Source organism: Acinonyx jubatus, chromosome E1 (assembly GCF_027475565.1).
Source record: "Acinonyx jubatus isolate Ajub_Pintada_27869175 chromosome E1, VMU_Ajub_asm_v1.0, whole genome shotgun sequence".
In the NCBI taxonomy this organism is placed as follows: domain Eukaryota; kingdom Metazoa; phylum Chordata; class Mammalia; order Carnivora; family Felidae; genus Acinonyx; species Acinonyx jubatus.
This window is the reverse complement of record NC_069397.1, coordinates 49306114-49318903: the sequence shown is the minus strand read 5'-3', so window position 1 is coordinate 49318903 and position 12790 is coordinate 49306114. Positions and strand designations below refer to the sequence as shown.

Genomic DNA, 12790 nt, shown 5'->3' with positions numbered 1-12790 from the left:
CGATTTAGAAGCATCCAGTCTGTCATTAACAATAGAAAACCAGAAGAAAGAGCAGGTAGTCTGCTCACGGACCAGATGGCAAGCCTCTTGTTTCACTCGCTTATTCTCCTGAGAAGAACCACACTGAAAGTTCCATTGTACCAATTTAAGGTCTTCTCTCTACCAACTGCTTCCTTCGTCTTTTCAGGTTAAGTTATACTCTTTACCTTCCTTGGTGTCCTCATTGCGGCTTGAACCAAAACTTACGTGCAGATCACAGGGAGTGGCACGTGGGTGCCGACATGTTTATCTTCCCACGTTATGGCCTGAACTGTGTGTCCCCCCCACCCAAATTACTATGTTGTAGTCTTAACCCCTGGTTCCTCAGAACATAACCTTACTTGAAAATAGGGTCATTGTATGTATCATGAGTTAAGATGAGGTCACATGAGATTAAGGTGGGTCCCTCATCCAATATGACCAGTGTCCTATCTAGGGACACCTGGATGGCTCAGTCAGGTAAGCGTCTGGCTCTTGGTTTTGGCTCGGGTCATGATCTCACAGTTCGTGGGTTCGAGCCCAGCATTGGGCTCTGTGCTGATGGTGCAGAGCCTGCTTGGGATGCTCTCTCTGTCCCTCTCTCTCTGCCCCTCCCTTGCTCTCTCTGTCTCTCTCTCTCAAACATAAAGAAATAAAAACTTTAAAAAAGGTGGGGGGTGGGGTGCTTAGACACAGGCACGCACACAGGGAGAACACCACGTGGGCACAAAGGCGTAGATCTGGGTGATGCATCTACAAGCCTACAAGGAATGTCACAGAGCGTCAGCTAACCACCAGAAGCTAGGAGAAGAGCTCAGCCCCCAGAAGGAGCAATCCTGCCACCACCTTGACCTCAGGCTTCTGGCCTCCAGAGCTCTGAGACAATAAATTCCTATTGCGTAAGCCACCCGATTGGTGTTTATTGTTCTGGTAGCCCTAGAAAATGAATACATCCCACCAGGCTGTGTGCTTCTTGAAGGGAGAGATGGAGTTCTATTCATCTTTGTATGCATACAGCACAGTGTAAGGTGCAGACAACTTAATTGTTCAATGGTTGTCAAATTCAACCCAAAAATATATGGTCCTCTGCACCCCAGCCCTCTCAACCATCCCCGACCCCCTATTCAGCCAGCACTGACTCTCTTGTCCTTAGATCACATCAAAAAAAATTGAAATTGGGGAAGGGGAAAAGTTATTCTAACACTAATGTAAGAGGGAAATGTTATTCTAACACTAATGGATCAAGAGCTCTCAATCTCATTTTTCAATCCATTCCAGAATTAAATTTGCAATTTTTTCTTCCACTTTACCTATAACAATGGAAGCTCCTTCAGGAACAAAGCCCCAAGCATGAAGACTTGGCAAGCCATCGAATGAGATTATATAGCTGGCAGGTCCTATCACCTGGCTGGGTCACACGTGCTCTTTAACCACACAGCAAAGTGAGGCAAAAAGTGCCCCGTGTCCTTCCTGATCCTGGCTGGGAGTGAGTCAGCCTGCCCACCTTACCCACTCTACTGACCCTGACTTGAATGAGGTCACGGAGGAGAAAGAAAGTGACTAAGCACGAGTTACACTAAGAAGCAGCCTACTATGGGCTCCAGAGCTATAGGTCACTATGTTTTTTAAGCCAATATAATGAAAGACAAGTGAATTTAACCTATCCATTATTTCAGTCTCTTTATATTTTAAATGGAATTTTTCTGAAATCAAAAATCACACACACACACAATTTATGGACTCCCTTGCCAGTATCCAATATCATGCGAGAGAGAGTAAATTCAGAAACACATTCAACAGTTTCCTCCTCCTTAACTGACTGCTGATGATTCTAGAAAAAGGAAAAGCACTAAGAAATGGAAAAGGCAGGTTGGCAGGTTATAAAAAATGAAAATTACAGCTGTGGCCAAGCTCTGGAAAATATTCCCTGACTTAGCTAGATGTTGATTATTGCACCAACAGCTTGCTTATATAATTACAGTGTGCCTATAAACCCAGGTGATATGATATACTTGTTTAACTATTAACCTCTGGATTTCCTGGAGTTTCCACAATCTAAAGGGAAAAAAACTGAAAGTATGAGATATGATATACTCCATTTATTAACTTATTGTGATCGTAAGTAATAATGACAGCATATCGCTTGGTAAGAAAAAGGAAGTTCTTAGAAAACACAAGTGAGGTCTTTCAAGTTTCAGAGATTTTGCTAGGGCATCTTTTCTTTATTCCAAGGAACTGTTTTGCCTAGAGAACCTTCTACTGGTGCTCCTGGATCCTTCAAATCAAGATTCCTTTCTCCATCCCACCTTTGGATCTAGGGCACAATCTCCTCATCAACTCTGAAATTCATGTCGACACTTGCACGCTCATTGTAAATATTTCCCCGCTCTCCCTCTCGTCCCTAGGACCTCCCGACTCACACTCTCTCTTCTGAGCATATCTAGGATTCTAGCTTCTGTTCTACACATTTCTATGTGTGCCTTACGTCCTACTAGACTAGAAGCTTCTTAGAGCTAGAGAGAAAGGAAGAGGGGAGCAAATCTATGTTCATAGTGAGATTGCTATAGCAAAATGCCTCAAACCCAGCAGTGTACTCAATAAATATTTGTTGAATAACTGAATCCACGCACCAGCCAAAACACATGACGTACATTACCTTGTTTAATTTTCATAACAATCCTGAGAATGAGTGTCAGCCTCTCCATTTAGCTGGTAAAGAAGCTGAAGTTGGACAGGAAGAAGATTTTTCAAGGCTCATAGCTAGGAAGCAGAGCAGAGGGGGATGCATTTCTGTCTAGTCCCACCTGGCACAATGTCTTAAAGGGTACCATCGATCCAAAATTTACTGGTTGGATTGACCTGGGCAAGCCCCTTATCCGAGTTCTCTCTTTAGGTATGCTCAGAGTCTCCAGGCTTATGTTTTTCAAATAGCAACAGAGTTTGGGGAGCATGCAGGAGTAAATAAAGCGGGAGAATATGCTTGGAGAGATTTCAAATAGCACAGAGAGGCCGTTTCTGCACACTCGCTCCAAAATAATTCCCATACTCTTGACCATTCTGTCCCCACTGGTTGGTTCTTCAGATACTCGCCTTACCCTTATCTCTAACTCATTCCCCCCCATGTGGGACTGGTGCAGGGAGAATCGAGGAAGGGAATAAATAACTTGTCACTCAACATCCAGACCATCTATTCCCATGGCTTCCGCATGGGATCTTGGGAAACCGCTGAAACATAGGCATGACTGTCCTGCTTTGGAAGGAGAGGAAGCAGAGGGAGAATTCAGTGGTTTAAGGGAAATTCACTCCCCACTCCCCCGGCTGCCTCCTCTACCACAAAAAGAGAGAATTCTAATTTCTTCCACACCATCCAGTACAAGAGGAAAGCAGTGGAAATGTAGTTCACTCACAGTTTCAAGGAAACAACACTTGTTACATTTACACAGAAATAACCAGGAATACGGGAAATCACTAAGCCACCAAGGGGTGACAGCATGCCTCTACCTAGCTGGAGCACCAAGGTTCTTACTGCTATTTAAAAAAAGTTAACTTAGATGTGCAGGGAAACACCTAAAGTTTGGATCTGCTTGGTTACAGCCTGTAAGACAGCTAATGGCATCAATATTCATTACTGATGTTTAACATTAACGTCCTGTCTCTACAGACCAGTATCTATCAGTAGACCAGTTGCAACCAGCTTCCTTCTACCAGTGGGTACTTTGTACTTGGAATTCAACCTCAACACTCAGAATGAGTCAGACTTGGTACCGACCATGATCAACAGAGGCTTAAAGGGACGTGTTACAAGGAACCTCGATATAGACAGACACAGGTCAGCCCCTCCTAATTACCATACCTAGCCCTGGTGTATACAGATTCCCATGGAATCCACTCATGTTTTCTTGAGTGGGCAAAATTCCCCAAACAAAATGTTTCCACCACCGTGTCTTCTGGGTAATGGGTTCACAAATTTATTATGGGGTGACAACTCAAGTGGACTGGCCAGGAGCTCGGGTTCTAGTATCAGACAGACCGTGATGAAAGCTACCTCTCCGCCACTGACACACTTGCCATCTAAGGCAAGTTCCTTGTCCTCTCCGGCCTCAGTTTGGTCAGGCACAAAATGGGGCGTCACCTCAGCAGGCCCTAGTCAGGGGAGAATGACGTCCTTCACATCCATGATAGATGTAGGATGCTAGTATGCTAGGAATTCTAGTGCTCCCCTGTATGTGACTTAGACTTCCCTCCTTCTGGATATGGTAGACAAATCTGGGCTCATCCTACTGAAGCTACTCTGGGTCCATCCCCATGTCTCCCCATTGAATCTGGAGACATGAAGTTCCCTTCATTCTCCCAGGGCCTACCAGGATCTTCCTTCTTACCCACAAAATACCCACCATTTAAGCGACTTTGTAAGCAAAAGGGTGCTCACTCCCCAAACAAACCTGTCCACCCACGGGTTGGGGGAGTTACTATGATAAAACAGCTCCAACCTTTGCAGGACATGATAAGCAGAAAGCTCTCTGGGTAAGATGGAGGCGATCTGACTATGGAGGGAGTCAGGTTTCCATCTTCTCTCCACACTGAAGAAATGGTGGACCTTCTGGGCTGGGTCATGATAATAATCAAGAAAACCAGGCAGTGGTGATAGAGGAATTATTTTTACCTTATTTGCTTTTTAAACAAAATGTGAGATCAGGAAGAGGAGAAGGAAGGGACCAGGGGAAGAACAAATGAACAGCTTCTCAATGGGAGGGAATATAAAGAAAAGAAATCTAAAGCAAACAGGAAGAGCAGAGCTGAGGGGAAAGGACCCCAGGTTGGGCTGCCGGAGACTGGCAGCTCAGTTTGGCGGAAATGAGCAATGGCCTACAAATCTCATAACCAGGAGAAGCACCACTCAGACATTTCCTGTGGGCTGGGCCCCAGAGACTGCTGGCGCAGGAGTTGCCCAGGTTAACAACTTCCAATGAAATGCCAAAGAGGAATGTAATATGGAAGCCTCATCACGAAAAGATTCCATTACTTGATTGAATAAAGTCATACAGGGCAAGGTCAGCGAACGTTTTTTTTGAAAAGGGCCAAATAGTAACTATTTTTGGCTATGTGGGACATACCATCCCCATCATTACTATTCAACGCTGCCACTGTTGGGGGGAGAGAAGTCACGGACAACATATAAATGCATGAGCATAGCTGTGTCTTAATAAAACTTTATTTGTAAACACTGACTGTGAATTTTATATAATTTCCACGTGTCATGTAATGTTACTCTTTGAGGTTGTTTTTCCCAATTATTTAAAAATGTGCAGGGGCACCTGGGTGGCTCAGTTGGTTCAGTATCCAGCTTCAACTTAGGTCATGATCTCATAGTCTGTGGGTTCGAGCCCCATGTCGGGCTCCATGCTGTGTGGAACCTGCTTGGGATTTTATCTCTCCCATTCTCTCTGCCCTCCCTCCCCCCCTCTCCTTACACTCTCTCCTCTCTCACTCTCTCTCTCTCTCTCTCAAAATGAATAAATAAACTTAAAAAAATTTTTTTAACATGCAAACCATTTTAGCTCACAGGCTATACTTAAACATAGGTGGGGCTAAAGTCTGCAACTACCCTGATCATGAGCATGGGCCCTGTGGTCAGACAGGCTTGGCTTTGCATCCTGTCTCTGCCATGTACTGGTTATCCAGCCAGCAGCAAGTTGGTTAGCTCACCTGAGCCTCAGTTTCCCCATTTGTGAATTAACAATAATAGTATCTATCCCCAGAGGATTTACATGAAGTTCAGAAGCATAACACACAAAAAGCAACTCACATTGTAACCTGAAGATCGTTTCAGGGCAGAAAGAGGAGTTATACGGGCTGCATATCAAACTGTATAGACCAGCTCAGGACAGGCAGACTCTATGAGGACACAGGGCGGAAAACAAATCCCAGGGGCGGCAGCGACAGCGGCGGTGGGCTAGGAGGAGGTGGGGAATTGTCACATTGGGGGATTGTCCGTGCAGAGTTCCCTGTTTTCTCATAGGGCAGCCAGCTGTTAAAAACTTTCAGATGATCTCTGACAACCCTTCAGAGGCTCAAGTGCTGAGGTAATTTACAAACAGCTCCTGAAACCAGCACAGAATGGAGGAATTCACTCTATCCCACTGGAGTCTTTAGACGACGCATCTTAGTTCGGCATATTTTTAAAAGAAAAAGTTAGCCAAGGATCAGGCAACCTCTAAAGCTGTCCAGAGGACATAGGTAGGAGAAATGACACTTCCTGGCCATCTAAGTTGCTAAGTATGCTATTCTTGCATTCATACAGCAAAGCTGTAATGGAAATATGAATGCAAACAAGGAAGCACAGGGAGAAAATTGCATTATACTTTAATTCCAAACCTGTTATGAAATGTGGGGGGAAATTATAAAGATCCCCACTGACGAAGAATACTTTAACTGTCAGACATTTATGGAGCGCTTCCTATTATAAGCACAATGCAGAACAAGTTGGAAATGCAACAGAGGTACAAGAAGAGATGTTTGCTCCCCAGTAGGGGCTTTCAGAGATTGTCCATAAAAGGCAAATAACAATTACAGTGGTTAAAACTTGCAGCTGTATGGTGTAAGCCCTGGGAATTAAAATGAGAGTTTTTGCAAAATATCCCCTGGCAGAGACTTGGTAAGAAGCCCCACCACCATGATACAAATGGATCACCATTTCTTGGGTTTGGAAAAAGAACCCCTGCTGTTTGAGCTGTAAAGCTGCCCTGCTCTTTGCCAGCCTGCTCCCCACAAAAACAAGCAAAACCAAAAAAAAAAAAAGTGAAAAATGCTAAAGATTCTGAAGAAACAAATGCTTGATAAATGTGGATTACTAGTGTTTGGGTGTTGTTTAGTGAAAAGGACTTTCGGACATTGAATCCGGAGACATGAAGTTCCACCTCTCGCTCTGTCTACAAGCAAATCACTTTCTTGCAAAGCCTCAGCTTGCTCATTTGTAAAATGAGATGATTGGACCATAAAACTCCGTTCGTAGCTCGTAGCTCTAATTTCGATCACTGAATATCAGCGTGCATAACGGCTTTACTAAAGAAGGCTGTGATAAGATGATGTTGTGATTGACACATAATTTGGGAGGTCATCAAGGTTGACCCCAGCCTTAATTCTTCTAAGAAATCTCATAAACCAAAGTCAACCACCTTTTATGATGCACATGATTGCATATGAAGCTCAAAAAAAAAAATAAATAAAATAATAATAATAATAATAATAATAATTAGGCAATTTATCTGCAACAGTGCTTAGAACACAGCCAGGTGCTGTGTAAGAATTATTTCCAAAACTAAAGAAAAGCTACTTTGGCCTGTAGAGATTAACTGGAAATGCAGAAATGTCCAGAAGCAAGTTATTTCCCAGACTGGAATTTTAATCAGATCATTACATTTTTCTTAAAATTTTCATACAGGTCTGGATAGCTATAGAAAGTATAACAAAATGAATTTGTGAAATATGTGATGTTTACTTAAATTCAAGTTAAAATTAAAATTAGAACTCACCAAGATATTAAACTATTTTTTTTCTTTTTCTTTTTTTTAATATAATTCACTGTGAAATTGTCTGACGTACAGTGCTCTTGGTTTTGGGGGTAGATTCCTGTGGTTCATCGCTTACATACAACACCTAGTGCTCATACCAACATAATTGAGACACATAGGATCCAACTCTCAACCCGTGATTACCTAAGCTTTGCAATTTTGGAATGTTCTGGACTAACTCTAGAAATAATTTGATCCCCAAATTAAAAGTTGAAGATACATTTATGAGAAAAAAAAATTCAAACACATAAAACACAAATGTCAAAAAAGGGGAACATCCAACTCCTTTTTTTTTTTTTACTAAAAAACGCAACTGACCATAAAGTGTTAACTAACACCTTTTATCAAATTGACAAATATTTTTTTTTCAAATTGTGATACCTGTAGGATGAAGGAAAGTAGCCATAGCCTTTCTGGAGAGCAGTGGATTTGGCATGATGTACCATGATGTTTAAACCAGAGAATGCACACTCCCAACCTCTGGTGGGGATAAGAATTCGTGTTAGCTCTCTGGAGGGCAATTTGGCAGTATGTCCATGCCCTCTGACCTAGCATTTCCATTTCTAGGAATTCATTTTAAAGACATAATTGGGCAAATGCACAAAGATGCATGTTCATGGTATTCCTTGCATTTTGTTTATAGCTGCATAAAAGAAAGAAAAAAATGGAACTCTGTGAAAGCCCAAACTGGAGAGTAATTAAATAGCTACATTCTTACAAATTAAAATAAGCAATTATTTAAAAGAATGGGATAACTGTGTGGAAATGTAGAAAGATAGCCAAGATAGAAGGAGGAGTATAAAGCAAGTTGCTGATTATCATATGGAGCGTGTAACAGCGTGTGTAAAATAGCACCTATGCGTGTGCATATAAGTATGTACGGATGGATGTACAAATGCAAAGAGATGCTTACTGGAAAGTTAACGGTAATTAGCTCTGGACGGGGTGACTCCGAGTGGTCTTTATTTTCTTATTATGAAATTCTCTTTGGCTTGAAATTTCTTTCAATGAGCATATATCATTTTTATAATAATTAGCTATTTTTAAAAGGTGGAATAGAAAACGACAATGGGGAAAAATCCACTATCTAGAACCTGGAATTCAGTCTGAGAACATAATATACAGAATAACGTACCCACTGGGGCGACCATCATGGCGACCTCATAGTATTGAAAATTAATAAACAAGAAGGTTCTGTTGAAATAAATAAAATAGAACTGAATATTATGAATGCAGAAAAATATTCATTCACTTGGAAATAGTCGTCAGTGTAAGGTAAGTGAAACAAAAGGCAACTAAGTAGACATTAGCTTCATATACATTGTAGCTTTGTTCAGACACCTACACACAGAGCAGGAAAAAAAAGTTCAAAGGGATATATGCCAAAATGTATACTGAGGTCACCTGTGATTATTTTCTTTTTCTTTATTTTCAAATGTTTATATAATGAACAAATATTATTTGTGTACTTTTTTCTGTTGGTTTAAAAGTGTTCCTTATAGATTCTTTCAGATATTAAAAAAAAACAACGGAAGGTAGTTCCAATATTACAAATCTCAGCCCTTTTCTTCCATCATTTATTTTCCACCAAGAGACCCCCTCAAAGGCCCTACAGCCAATATGCAGCGTCCTGTGAAGTGCTGAATGCCACACCAATACAAAACAAGCTTAGGAAACTCAAGGTAGCTATTCTGATTTTGTGTCCTGAGATGGACGAGGTTATAAAACATACTGGCTCAGATTACAGGCTAAGCATGACAAGTCTGTCTGGTACAACCTAACAAAGGAATTTACACAGAATGAGAAATTTACACATTTCATTTCCCAGGGTGGGATGAATTACAGAAGAAACGAACCCATAGGAGTGCCTGCCCCTCTCCTACATGCTTCTGAGATTGTGCCTTACGTGCATTTCTCACGACATGATTTACCTATTACTGTCTTAAACTAAGGTAAACTAACATTTTTAAAAGGTGAAAAGAGGGAGAAGTGAGAAAGAGGGTATTTCCAACACAGTCAAACTTTTTGTAGATTTTCAGGTGAACTGGGAGATGCCAGACCGCCCGACCTCCCTCTCTCCCTTCCTCCCTCAAATCATCATGGCTTAATAACAATAGTGTCTCTCTCCCGGGTAATGCAGAGGACACATTTTTCCTGTAGCCTGTCTTCCTGTAAAGTGCAGGAATCCCTGCCCTCTCTGGGTGCCCTTCCTGTTCACTTACATTTCAGATTTCCTCAAAAGGCATTCTACCACTTTAATATTTGAAAAAATGTCAGCTCAACCCCAGACAGCTAATATAAACAAGCTGAAAAGCATACCACCTAAAGTTACAACTGTGGAAAACAAAATTTCTTTTTAAGAAATTCTTTCTCGGAATCTGACTGCCGGTAAGGCTGGAAAGAAGCAGCCCAGTTATTCCAGCTCCCAGGGACTCTATAATTCCTTTGCCTCTGCTGTGCCTTAAATTAGAGGTCTGTGAAACCGAATTATAGTGATCTAGAAAGTTCGTAAGGGTCCTTTGAGTTGAACGTGTTGTTAAATTCTTCAATACTCTGAGGTTGTGTCCACCTTTCACTTTTGCCTCCCATTCCCTTTGGTTATAGTATTACAAAGCAGTTTGGTATTGCGAAAAATGTCTTGGCCATTCGAGAATACCATGGCTGAATTAGGCCAATTCCACACTTAAAAGTCCAGGCCAAGGCTCCTATACCACTTCTGAAATGATCGTCCACCTCTATCGGTCTTTTTCTTTTTGGACGGGAACCTCACGTTCACACCAGATGCACCTTCCAAAGAGGGCCCAATGCCGGAAACCATGTGGCTAACTAGGAGCCAACCTGAAGAACCACCCGTATCCGATCTACAATGGGCGCTCTCAGAATGGAAGCATGCCATGCTAATACCTTTCAGTTTCCCAACTCAGAAACTTGCTCTGCTGGGACAGAGATATCTTAGGAGTGGGCCAAAAAGAAAAAAGAAAAGAAAGAAAGGGAAGAGTAACCTGATTTACTTTGGACCCTAAGGTCCAAAGATAAGATCACCATAATACCACCTTCTTCATGAAATCTTCCTATCTCCCATAGAGATCACTGCCATCTCTAAACTCCAACTGGGCCATTGCTTTTCACTATCTATGCAATTACCTTGTAGTATCATGATTTACATACGTGCTTTCTAAATGGTAAGTTCCTTGAAGGAAACAAGTACATTTTAAATATTTTTATATGCCTCCAAATCCTGTGCAATACATATATATATATTTATATATTACATACACATACGTGAATACATACACACACACACACACATTTATACATACATTAACTGAACTGAATGAATGAGTATATATCACATACAAAGTAACTAGATGCCAGCTCCTTAGTGCATCAAAGCATGGCATGCCCATTCTAAGCTGTTATTTCTCTGCTCAGGAGATTGTAGGTTTTCCTTCTATTAAGGAACCTCTGTCCTTCATAATGCCAAATCCTAGGTTCTTCAGCACTCTGAGCTTTCCAGATTCACACCCTCCCCTAATGGTCAAGGAAAACACAGCCCTACTTCGAACTCTTATGAACATAGATCACTTCCTTTTCGGTCTGAGATGTAGGATTCCCATCAGGTAGAATTAAAAGGCGGTTCAACAACTCCAAAAACATGGCAGAAAGCTCACAAGACACTTTAATTTCACCAGGTCTTCCCCATGCATGTGGTGTCGGTGGTAGCCTCACTCACCTGTACCTAACTCACCTCCTCCTCCCATACATTCTCTTATGGCATATGCTTTCTCTACGGTGAAGAAAGATTTGCTCTGAAACAAGTGACTTAGGGTCCTAGTGGCACCTGCCAGCACCCTCTCGGCTCTCTGATGCCATGTCAGGAATTTTTTTAATCCCCTCCCCAATATAACATTAAGCCTGCAAAATACAACTGCATTAAAAAAAAATTAAGAAAAAGAAAAAAAATTAAAAACAACCATAACCCTGAATTTCTGACCTTTTATAGCTGACTAAATAGATGCAGTTACACACTCAAAAGATTTCATTGATTTTCAGTGAAACGGCGCAGTCCCCCCACGTTGGTGTAATGCTTAAAAGTACAGTTTTTCTCCCCATATTTTCCCCTGAGATGCAAAGCATCTCTCAAATGGGGAGACATAAAACATGTATGTCCTCACTGCTGCTTCTAAATACTGCGAGCCAATAAGCAATTGGTGCACGGTGCAAAATCTCAGAAGAGAAAGACCTTCTTGTCTGGGTTTTTTGTTTTTTTTTTTTTTGGTAACATGCTATCATTCACACTTCACCTTTACTTCCTTTAAAAATCAAAAGTTGCTTAATGTTCAAAGCGGTATCAATGGAAATTTAGGTAAAAGCTGGCACCGCAACGGTTTATTCCCAAAGGAATATAAGATTACATTAATTTCCTACTAGCTTAACTCAACTTTTACCTTTCATCTTCACCTACAGACTTTTTAAAAGTTTGTATTCCTGTTGCACATAAAATTACTTACAATGTGCGTGCATACTAAAGAATTTTACAATTATATAAAGCACTGCACATTTAGACGCTACCAACCTGCTCTATCTCTCCTGACTGTGCAAAAGGCAAAAAGAGCTCAGTAATCCTAGCAGAAGAATGCAAATAACGTCAATGCACAGCTGAACTGCAAGCCCTGCCTTACAGGAACTCTCTGTGTCTGCAAAAAAAAGACACATACTAAACAGGAAATGCAACTGAGCTGTGGAAAACCTCAAACTTAAAAATGCAATCGCCAGGCGAAAATTGCATCCATGCATTCATAAATGCATGCACAACCCTTTGCATTTTTGCAAGTAATGCAAATAGGCTCTTACCTTTCGACTGAGACATTTTCCCCTTTCCTTTGATGGGGGAGGGGAGCACAAAAGACTTTGCCTTGCTTCTCTTCTGTAGCTAGTTTTGCAACAAAGATGCAAGCTGCAGGCGTGCAATCTTCATGCAAGTGGAGTTTCTCTTGACCGATGCAGCAGATGGACTTTCAGGGAATCAAGATGGAAATGCACACCTTGCAAAACAGACTGGAAAGTGATTTTTCCCCCAGTTGCAACGTTAGGGAAGGCTGTGCTGCAGCTACATGATGGGCCAGGGCTGGCAGCTAAAAGCTCCAAACTTGGAACTGAGTATCTTAGTGCGCAGACGTCCTTCCTGCGAAGGGCGCGGG

General features: G+C 41.7%; 1 protein-coding gene across 1 annotated transcript in view; it reads right to left on the bottom strand.

The window, feature by feature from the left end:
• Window positions 1–12746, bottom strand: part of MAP2K6 (mitogen-activated protein kinase kinase 6) — a 116004-nt gene extending 103258 nt beyond the window's left edge. The window contains exon 1 of the mRNA XM_015086889.3: window positions 12444–12746. Within this exon, the coding sequence (XP_014942375.2) occupies window positions 12444–12459 (16 nt within the window). The 5' untranslated portion in view covers window positions 12460–12746. The remainder of the gene's footprint in view (window positions 1–12443) is intronic.
• Between the last annotated feature and the right edge of the window lie 44 nt (window positions 12747–12790).